We start from the raw sequence: 10,321 nt of genomic DNA, 5'->3' as shown, positions 1-10,321 counted from the left end.
ATTGCACTCCAGCCTGGGCAACAGAGCAAGACTCTGTCTCAAAAAAAAAAAAAAAACTGAACCAGGTGGAGTGTAAAATGGCAGATGTAGACAGCCTTTCCTGAGCGTGAGAGTCTCCTCATTCTATGGGTTAGGAGTTGGTCATTGAAGGGCTGACGCTTAAGAGCCCAGATCTCCCAACTCCCTTAGTTGGCCCTTCCGGGAGCCGCCCGGTCTCTTGTGCAGGAAGGGGAAGGGGCCAAAGCGTGGGGGAAGGCGTGGCAGGAAGGGGGGGACTCTGTGGTCAGGGAACTGCTCGCTGAGCACAGCTGCACAGTGCTGTCAGAACGGCCGATCTCCAGCCCAAGATGATTCCAGCAGTGGTCTTGCTCTTACTCCTTTTGGTTGAAGAAGCAGGTAAGAGGGTTTGGTGAGGGATAGCGTGAGCTGGCTCCAGGGTGGAAGTCCAGAGCTTGGGTCTGAGGGTCAAGTCAAACACAGATGAAGGAAGGCTGACAGTGGGTAGGTGGGCACAGGGAGACCGTGAGGCTAGTCCTATCCAGCCCCGACCCAGGGCACTAGACTAATAGTTCCCTTCTTTCTTGTTGCCTTCTTCATTCCAGACTTTTCTCCGTATTATTATTATTATTATTATTATTTTGGAGATGGAGTCTTGCTCTGTCACCCAGGCTGGAGTGCAGTGGTGCAATCTCTACTCACTGCAACCTCCGCCTCCTGGGTTCAAGCGATTCTCCTGCCTCAGGCTCCCGAGTAGCTGGGACTGCAGGCGCCCGCCACCACGCCCGGCTAAGTTTAGTATTTTCGGTAGAAACCGGGTTTCATCATGTTGACCAGGGTAATCTCAAACTCCTGACTCAAGTGATCCACCCACCTCGACCTCCGAAAGTGCTGGGATTACTGGTGTGAGCCACTGCACCCAGCTATTATTATTATTAAGAAAAGACAGGGTCTTGCTATGTTGGCCACATTGGTCTTGAACTCCTGGCCTCAAGCAATTCTCCCACCTCGGCCTCCCAAAGTGCTACTGTGCCTGGCTGACTTTTCTCTTTTCAGGGTTGATAGAAAGTGGCAGGGGAAGGGTCTGGTTGTATGGCATGAAGAGCTGGTCTGGTGAAAAGCTTCATTTCTCATGATCAGCATTTCCCATGGGGTGCCTTTGGTCTTGTCTGCTGGGAGCTGATCTCTAGCTGGTTTAATATACAAAGCACCCTTGGCGCCTGTAATCCCAGCTACTCAGGAGGCTGAGGCAGGAGAATCACTTGAACCCAGGAGGTGGGGGTTGCAGTGAGCCAATATCGCACCACTGCACTTAAGCCTGGGCAACAGGGCGAGACTCCGTCTCAAAAAAAACATTTTATATATATATATATATATATATATACATATACATACATATATATATATATACACACATACATATATGTGTATATATATGTATATGTGTGTGTGTGTATATATATATATACACACACATATGTATGTATATATATATATATATACACACATATATGTGTATATATATATATGGAGAGAGAGAGAGAACCCTTTAGGAAGGTAGGGCTCTGTTCTTGTGCTTGGGAGTAAGGCAAGGATATAGCCAAGACAAACAGACGGGATTGCTGTTTCTATGGGTCATTGCTAATGCTCCGTTCTGATAGCAGTTGATACGAGGGTGGGCAGCATGAGATGCCCAGTTCCAGAGACCTGAGGGTCAGCTGAGAAGTAGAGGCAGAAATAGGAAGGTCTCTGAAGCTCTACGGCTCCAGTTACTATCTAAGAATTCTCACTCCTCGTTCACTCTGGGTTGTCTGTGCTGGATTGGTGTGTGTGTGTTGGTGGCAGCTGGGTGTCGGGGAGGAGGAGGTCAGTAAACTTCAGGGAAACTGGAAATCGAAAGAGAATGACTGGGGAGGAATTCCAGCAGCCTAGCTGAGAAGGTGAGAGCAAGTATTAAGTTAGCCACTGGTCTGCTTCCGTGGGATGAGGAGGGAGGAGGCCCGCTGAGGCACGAAGGAAAGCACGGGCTTTAGAGGCAGAAAGCCTGCATTTGAGTTCCAGCTCTGTGACTTAACCCTGTGGCTCTGAGTGAGTTCCTTAGCTTTTCCGAGCCTTGGTTTCGTCACCCATAAAATGGCGATGATGATGTTTCCCTCACAGGGTAGTTTTAAGATTTGTGCAATATCGTGTGTGTGAAAGAGTGTTGCAGAATAAAAAGTACTTGACCGATGTCAGCAATTGACTGACGTTAGTCACTTGTTCCCTACTGGTCCTCTGATACGGGGTGAGAGCAGTCTCTGGAGCCCAGACTTGATTTGATTTGATTTTTTAAATTGCACAAAACTTCCCCTCTCAGAGGCCCAGAGAGTGAGTAATAGGGCAGAGTAACAGGAGCTGGAATCCGTATAGCTGTGGTCATTCCCCCAGCCCTGTGTTCAGGGCCAAAGGTATCTGTAAGGTCTGGGAAAAACAGACACACTTTTTTTTTTTTTTTTTAACATATTTAAGTGTCTTGTGGTGGGACAGAAAGCAACAAGGCTGAGGCTAGGAGATGACCAATGATAGAGTAATTGCCTTCTCTCCCTTCCCCAGCTCACATCCTTCCTGTCCAGCCCTCAGCCACAGGTCACAGGACTTAGTAGAGACACTTCTGTGGTTTCTTCACTGAAATTTGCCACTACCTCTCCCTCCCACTACCCATCTTGGCTGAGGTTTTGGTTTCAGTCCAGTGGACTCGGATGGGTCCCTTGAGGTGGATAAAGTGCTCAATGGTGCCTGAAGAACCCACAGTGCTAAAAAGAAAAGGTTGGGGGCTGAGGGGGAAGGCCTTAATTATTAGTCCGTCTAAGTTCCATTTCAATAGAACCCTCACACTTCCTATCCTAGCCCGACCCTATGGTGTGGGAGAAGAGGGAAAGGTAAGGGCAGTGGAAGGCCAGAGAGAAACAGAATTTCTTCCCTTAGACGGGCTCCCCTCTAGGCCCTGTCCTACCTTCCAGAGCCCCTTCCCTTCTCTCCTCTGAGTACCAGATCCTCCCTGATGTCCCCGACCCCATGGGCATCCTCTATCCCCTCAGCGGCCCTGGGAGAGCCTCAGCTCTGCTATATCCTGGACGCCATCCTGTTTCTGTATGGAATTGTTCTCACCCTCCTCTACTGTCGACTGAAGGTAGTCCTGGGCAGGGTGGGGTAAGGGCTGGAAGGGGAAGTGGGAGGCGGGCAGCAGCAAGGATTCGAAGAGAAGGAATAAAAGGGGATCCCCCACAAAGTTTGGAGGGAAGGGGGATGGGCCACTAACTTACCCTTTACTGATAACTTTTCCCCATTCCAGATCCAAGTGCGAAAGGCAGCTATGGCCAGCTATGAGGTATGGACCTTCCTACACCTGGTGTCGACAACTTTTCAGACCCTCAGCCCTTCTGGGGCTCTCGCCTGAGTTTCTGGGCCTCTGGGAGGGCATGCCTCTCAGGTGCTGATCTGCACACACTTGAGAGGCCTCCCTCCCACCTTACCTAGCCAAGCCACAAGTAAAATATTCAGCAGGTGACAGGGAAGAATCAAGCATAGAGTGACAAAAAATATGTGAGAGACTTGGATGTAGTATGTCAGGTGTATATGTGTGCTTGTAGCCATGTGGGCAAACAGGTATCCATGGCCCAGAGTGTCCATGTGAGTGCCCTCTAGCCCAAGGTGGCTGGCTGCCCACCCCCCATGCCTCCCCGGGTGGGGCAGATGCTGAGGGGCCCTGGAGAAGGTGTGGGTCTTTAATGTTTTGCTTCTTTTGTCTCTGCAGAAATCAGATGGTGTTTACACGGTAAGTGTGCCTGCCTCCCCCACTCAGGAAGTCAGCAGAAGAGGGTGGGATTTTGAGCGATCTTTGGAAGGGGAGGGGGGGGCCTGTGGAGGTGGGAGGGGCCTCTAATGGGCTCCAGCTCCTGATCATCCTTTGACTCCCACCTCCAGGGCCTGAGCACCAGGAACCAGGAGACTTACGAGACTCTGAAGCATGAGAAACCACCACAATAGCTTTAGAATAGATGCGGTCATATTCTTCTTCGGCTTCTGGTTCTTCCAGCCCTCGTGGTTGGCATCACATATGCCTGCATGCCATTAACACCAGCTGGCCCTACCCCTATAATGATGCCGTGTCCTAAATTAACATACACCAGTGGTTCCTCCTCCCTGTTAAAGACTAATGCTCAGATGTTATTTACGGATGTTTATATTCTAGTCTCACTCTCTTGTCCCACCCTTCTTCTCTTCCCCATCCCCAACTCCAGCTAAAATATGGGAAGGGAGAACCCCCAATAAAGCTGCCATGGACTGGACTCCATTCATTCATCCATTTATCATATATTTATTCAGTCTCTACTAAGCACTAGATACAGTTTTTCAGTTCCAGAACTCACAGCCTGATGGACTTCAGAGCTAGTTTGCTCGACTGAGGGATAAATGCTATGGCTGGGGGAGGGATAAAAACCTTTGACCTGTAGGTGCTCTGAGGATGGAGCTGGAGCAGGGACTAGTGTGTTGGGAGTCTAGGCATATTTGGAAACATAAGAAATGACTTCTGCATCAGCATGGCCTTCTGTGTTCGACAATTGAATGAAGGTTTGGTTGTAGGGGAGCCTGGGTGTCCCCAGATGGCCACCAATCCAGACAGCATCAATCCAGTACATGCATATGGGAATTAGCATAGCTGAAAAGCCAAATATGCAGAACGGATGGTGTAACTAGGGCTGTGTGAAGCTCCTAATGGAAGGTTTTATTGGAACAGTGAATTTTCAGGGCATCTGGGGCAAGTGAGACCTTAGAGGGCCAGATGGGTTAGTGGTAGGTAAGGCAAAGGGAAATAAGTTGGGTCCAAATGGGGGGTCATCTCCCTCAAGTGCATGGGTAGTGGTGAAGGCCCTGTCAATGCCTATCCTGTTTTCAGAGCTACGAGGAATATTTGCCTGGAAAAATTTAAACCTCAGGAGATGCTGCCAGTCCTACTCGTGACCCACGGTCTTTTCAGAATGGGTCTAGAGACTCCAAGCTTACCCCTAGCATAACCCCCAACCTCCACAGTGCTGCACAACACTTCACACTGCATAGTGATTTGCACTTTTCAAAGTATTTTCCAGCTTATTGTACCATTTGATCTGCCAATTAACCCTGTGAGGAAATTCAGGCTCTTTGAAGTTAATTAACCTGTCCATGGTCACCTTGCAAGGAACCGACTGAGATCACTTTCGTCTCTGCACATTTTGCCACATGAGAAGAAGCAGATATTGAGAAAGAGAAGGGTAGTGAGTAGTCATGAATGGCGAGGGTCTTGAAGGCCAGATGAAGGAGGTTGATCAATATCTGGAAGGAATTGGAGCCATCTCCAGTGTCTGGCAGGGGAAAGGTGATTTCAGATGAGATAAGAGAAATGAGCCAGGGTAGGAAAGTAACTTTTTTTTTTTGAGATGGAGTCTCCCTCTGTCACCAGGCTAGAGTGCACTGGCATGATCTCAGCTCACTGCAACCTCTGCCTCCAGGGTTCAAGCGATTCTCGTGCTTCAACCTCCCGAGTAGCTAGGACTACAGGCACCACCATGCCCAGCTAATTTTTTTGTATTTTTAGTAAAGACAGGGTTTCACTATGTTGGTCAGGATGGTCTTGATCTCTTGACCTCATGATCTGCCCTCCTCGGCCTCCTAAAGTGCTGGGATTACAGGTGTGAGCCACTGAGGCTGACCTGGAAGTAACTCTTTTAAAGATAAAGTGGGAATAAACTTTTATTGGAAAATGTTTCATTTTCTTTTGCTCTGCCTTTTGGGATTGTAAGTCTTTCCCCATCAACCCGGACTGATTTCCATTCCATTTTCATTTAATCCAGGTATCACAGCTCCCAAAATTTCTCTAGTCCCACATGTCCACCAAATTGAATACTTGCCAGGCCTTTAAATGGCTACCACAGCTACTACTTCCAGGCTCCAAGATGGCTACCAGACTAGTTCTATGAATAGTGCCTGGATAGCAGTGGAGGAAAGGCTTGGAATGGGTCTTCCACAGGCAGTGTCTAAGAGGTTTTTTTTGTTGTTGTTGTTGGGATGGAGATTCACTCTTGGTGCCCAGGCTGGAGGGCAATGGTGCGATCTCGACTCACTGCAACCTCCACCTCCCGGGTTCAATCGATTCTCCTGCCTCAGTCTCTTGAGTAGCTGGGATTACAGGCATGTGCCACCACTCCCGGCTAATTTTTGTATTTTTAGTAGAGACAAGGTTTCACCATGTTACCCAGGCTGATCTCGAACTCCTGACCTCAGGTGATCTGCCCGCCTTGGCCTCCCAAAGTGCTGGGATTACAGATGTGAGCCACTGCACCCAGCTGGTCTTTTGTTTTTAATTAAAAAATATATATATATATTAGGGGGTCTCACTGTGTTTCTCAGTCTGGTCTCGAACTTCTGGCCTCAAGTGGTTCTCCCACCTCAGCCTTCCAAAGTGCTGGTATTACAGCTGTGAGCCTCGGTACTTGGTCTAGATAAGAGGTTTTAAATGGAGAAATTAGAGCACTTCTAGGGAGAGGAGCAAACTCAAGTCTTTTATTGTGGGAAAGGGGGAAACACAGTGTTCCCCTGGCTCAGAAGGGAAAGGAGGGTCTCGGGTGACACCTTGGGAAGCTTTCTTTTCTTCATGGAATGACTAACAGGAAATTCTGAGGGGTATCCTCGTTTTCTTTTTTTCTTTACTTTCTTTTTTTTTTTTTTTTTTTTGAGACGGAGTCTTGCTCTGTCACCCAGGCTGGAGTGCAGTGGCATGATGTCAGCTCACTGCAACCTCTGCCTCCTGGGTTCAAGCGATTCTCCTGCCTCAGTCTCTCGAGTAGCTGGGATTACAGGCATGTGCCACAACACCTGGCTAATTTTTGTATTTTTAGTAGAGACGGGGTTTTACCATGTTGGCCAGGCTGGTCTGGAACTCCTGATCTCAAGTGATCCACCTGCCTCGGCCTCCCAAAGTGCAGGGATTACAGGTGTGAGCCACTGCGCTCCACCGGGGTACCCTCATTTTCTATGACCTCCAGAAATCGAGGGATTCAGTTTGTGAATCTTTCCTTCTCCTAGTTCCGTGTGCAACGCAAAGCCTCTTTAGTGTTCCTCTGTAGAGTCATGCCCAGCCTGTAGGAGACTCTTTGGGTTTGGAGAAGAATCATGGCACCCTCATCCTGTCATTTTCATCAGTTGTGTCTTCAATCCTTTCTTCAACCCTCCACACCCAAACTTCTCTCCTTCTAGAAGCAGATTTTTCCTTTTCCTTCCTCTTCTCCTCCCTTACTCCTCTACTTTTCCCAGTCCCCCAAACATACCAGGCTCAGAGCTGGATTCATTCAGCATTTATTGCAGCAAAGAGTGGGTAGAGAGAGGAGCTCTAGGCCTGGCCATTTGGTGTTATAGAGGCCAGCTGGGGTTGGAAGACAATGGTCTGGACACTTCACTGGGTGGGAGGCTGTGTTCTGAGTTCCACGAAATAGCTCAAGAAGTTAACCAGATCCGTTCCAGCCTTCTTGACCAGGGGTGTCAGCTGCTCCTTTGACTTTTCAAAGTAAGCCCTGGATAGGTGAGGGGATTAGAGTTTAATCTGAGGGACCCTAAGCACTGGCAGGGGCCTTTGTGGTGGTGGGAGGTCAGAGCAGACTGACTCAGGTCCCCAAACTCTAGTGCCTGGTCCATCGCATGGCAAAGCCCCTAGGTAGGAGTAGAGTCAAGACCCTTGCTGGGTAGAGGAACAGACCCTAGAGACTGAACTTCAAGGCCCAGTTCTTGCTGTTCCTCTCTATCTAAGAGACGTATGGGATCTTTGGGTGATGAAGGACTTTTTCTCTACAATTTAAGCCTAATCTGCCCTAATACCCACCCCTGGGTTCTGTCTTCTGTGGGACCTCTCATCTTCCCTTCTTTCTCTCCACAGTTCCACAGCCCCCGAACTCCTTGTCCTGAGACTTACTTGGCCTGGGCCTGAAGCTCTGGGCTCTTGACCTTCTCCATCAGGTCCTTGCCATAGTCAGTCACGGTCTGGAAGTACTGAGAAACCAGGCTCTCCACACTTGGCTCCTCTGCCTGTCTCCGAACCAAAGCTCCTGCACACGCGCGCGCGCGCGCGCGCACACACACACACACACACACACACACACTCTTTTCAGCTGGGTCCACAGCAATGAATCCTGGCCTCCTGCCATACCTCTGCCAGTACCCACCCCAGCTCTCTGCCCCCTCCCCGAAAAGGTATCCAGCCAGATCTTTGGATGGGTTTTCTGGGCTTTAGAGAGGGAATGATCTTCCTTTTGAGCCCTCTGGTTGCCAGACCTGGATATAAGAGCACAGGCAGATAGGTAGCTATAACTACCAGCACATTCTCCCTTTTGGCCCCCTCTCCATATCACACTCACCTTCAAGGCTGCAGATGGTGAGAAGCAGCACAGTTGCTGAGAGCAGCTTCATGTTGGTAGCAGTGGGGAAGGCGGCCTAGGAAGAGGGTGGTGGGGGTTGGGGGGACACTGAAGCCAAATGGGCTTCAGCTCCTCCCCAGGGATCTCCCTACCTGCTGCCCATTCCAACCTGGCTCTCTCCCTCTCCACAACTGAAGCCCAGGCCTCTTTGGATGCTGCTCACACCTCTTGCCTCCTTATCTTACCTAGTCAACGTCTCTGTCCTTGGCGTCTGTGCCTGCCCTGGCTGGAGAGGAAGGGGCTATATACCTGTCTGTTTACCCACCCCCTGTCAGGTGACAGGGGCTATGGATGGGCCCAGTGGGGCAAGGATTATGTGAGGATAAACAAGTTGGAGAAATGGGGGAGGAGAGGACAAGCACATGGAAGACTCATGGTGATGGGGTGAGAGACAGGGGGTACAGCTCTTAGTGGAGGCTAAGGGGGTACACTTCAGGTATATTTGAGGTTCATTCTTTTGAGATCTGAGGTCCTTGGACTTGAATGCAACAGGAAGCAGGATTCCAAGTTATTTCTCTGGAAAGCTCTGACATGGAATACCATCAACCCATCATACCATGGAAAGCTCATGGTGTCTTTATTCCATTATGGGTAGATCTCATCTCTCAACCTTATCCCACTTTACTGCAACTTGGCAGAGAGATATTGGGGAGCAGAAGAAAGGAGAAAGGAATTGAAATCAGGGACAGGGTTGAGGGCTATGGGGGTTGGGGGAATGAGGGTCGGGTAAGAGGGCAAGTGTAAATGATTTTGTCCGTTTTTGAGTTAATGTGTAATGAGACGGGGAGAAAACAGGAGAGTCCAGAATGACCTGGATGCTGATCAGTGAACATACCCTACCCCCAGTAAAACAAATTCAGAAAACGGCTTCCGCCCATCCCCTCCCAATGGAGGGCTCTGGCAGGAAAAGAGGTGAATAAGAGGCTTCTGCCAGGGTAAAGGTTGAAGGCTCCTAGTCATTTGATCACCTTATCAGTTCTAGGCAGTGATCAGCCAATATTGAGTCAGCAGGGGCAATAGCCCTGGCCCTTGTCTCACTCCTATTGGGGGTGGGGGAGGGGGAGAGGTACATTCCCAGGTTCAAAGCATTTGGGTGAAATCAGTTAAATAGAGATCAGAAGCTTTTGTATCTTTCACCCTTTTGCCCCACAAGCATACTCGCTGAGTATGGAACATTCCTGAGAGGTGAGAGTGGAGGCGCAGAGCTAATGAGGGAGGTAGTGACCAGAGACCAAGAAATCTTTGTTTTTTAACTTTTGTTTTAAATTCAGAAGTATATGTGCAGGTTTTTTTGTTTGTTTTCCTGAGATGGAGTTTTGCTCTTCTTGCTCAGGCTGGAGCGTAATGGCACGATCTTGGCTCACTGCAAACTCCACCTCCCGGGTTCAAGCGATTCTCCTGCCTCAGCCTCCCAAGTAGCTGGGATTACAGGCATGAGCCACCACGCCCGGGTAATTTTGTATTTTTAGTAGAGACGGGGTTTCTCCATGTTGGTCAGGTTGGTCTTGAACTCCCGACCTCAGGTGATCCGCCTGCCTCAGCCTCCCAGAGTGCTAGGATTACAGGCATGAGCCACCGCACCCGGCCTATATGTGCAAGTTTGTTACATACATAAACTTGTGTCATGGGGATTTGTTGTACAGATTATTTCGTCACCCAGGTATGAAGCCTAATATCCATTAGTTATTTTTCCTAATCTTCTCCCTCCTCCCACCCTTCACCTTCCAAGACCAAGAACTCTCACTCCATTTTCAATTATTCCCCTGTGGAGCGCTTAGTGCTTGAGGTCAGCCCTTTGGCTTGTCCCTGGTCCTGGGATGGAGTGCCTTTGGGGGCCAGGCTCC

General features: G+C 49.3%; 2 protein-coding genes across 2 annotated transcripts; one reads left to right on the top strand and one right to left on the bottom strand.

The window, feature by feature from the left end:
* The first annotated feature begins 86 nt into the window (after positions 1-86).
* On the top strand, positions 87-4,325 carry FCER1G (Fc epsilon receptor Ig). Its single transcript, XM_032161192.2, has 5 exons — positions 87-396; positions 3,075-3,166; positions 3,329-3,364; positions 3,791-3,811; positions 3,961-4,325. The coding sequence occupies exons 1-5, from the start codon at positions 348-350 to the stop codon at positions 4,021-4,023; spliced, it is 261 nt and encodes an 86-aa protein (XP_032017083.1). The 5' UTR covers positions 87-347; the 3' UTR covers positions 4,024-4,325.
* A 3,024-nt stretch (positions 4,326-7,349) lies between these two features.
* APOA2 (apolipoprotein A2) lies at positions 7,350-8,696 on the bottom strand. Its single transcript, XM_032161191.2, has 4 exons — positions 8,663-8,696; positions 8,418-8,493; positions 7,976-8,108; positions 7,350-7,580 (listed from the first exon to the last, which is right to left on the bottom strand). The coding sequence occupies exons 2-4, from the start codon at positions 8,467-8,469 to the stop codon at positions 7,463-7,465; spliced, it is 303 nt and encodes a 100-aa protein (XP_032017082.1). The 5' UTR covers positions 8,470-8,493; positions 8,663-8,696; the 3' UTR covers positions 7,350-7,462.
* Positions 8,697-10,321: the final 1,625 nt, after the last annotated feature.

This window comes from Hylobates moloch, unplaced genomic scaffold (genome assembly GCF_009828535.3).
Source record: "Hylobates moloch isolate HMO894 unplaced genomic scaffold, HMol_V3 SCAFFOLD_8, whole genome shotgun sequence".
Lineage (NCBI taxonomy): Eukaryota > Metazoa > Chordata > Mammalia > Primates > Hylobatidae > Hylobates > Hylobates moloch.
The sequence above is the reverse complement of the archived record's forward strand: the minus strand, read 5'-3'. Positions and strand labels throughout refer to the sequence as shown.

Bases quoted from the DNA above. Each gene is read 5' to 3' on its own strand.
- FCER1G (XM_032161192.2), top strand. From the start codon at position 348: ATGATTCCAGCAGTGGTCTTGCTCTTACTCCTTTTGGTTGAAGAAGCA. The intron at 397-3,074 runs GTAAGAGGGTTT...CTATCCCCTCAG, and splicing joins CCTTTTGGTTGAAGAAGCAG to CGGCCCTGGGAGAGCCTCAG. The intron at 3,365-3,790 runs GTATGGACCTTC...TTGTCTCTGCAG, and splicing joins CAGCTATGGCCAGCTATGAG to AAATCAGATGGTGTTTACAC.
- APOA2 (XM_032161191.2), bottom strand. From the start codon at position 8,469: ATGAAGCTGCTCTCAGCAACTGTGCTGCTTCTCACCATCTGCAGCCTT. The intron at 8,109-8,417 runs GTGAGTGTGATA...GCGCGTGTGCAG, and splicing joins CACCATCTGCAGCCTTGAAG to GAGCTTTGGTTCGGAGACAG. The intron at 7,581-7,975 runs GTAAGTCTCAGG...TCACCTATCCAG, and splicing joins GAGCTTCAGGCCCAGGCCAA to GGCTTACTTTGAAAAGTCAA.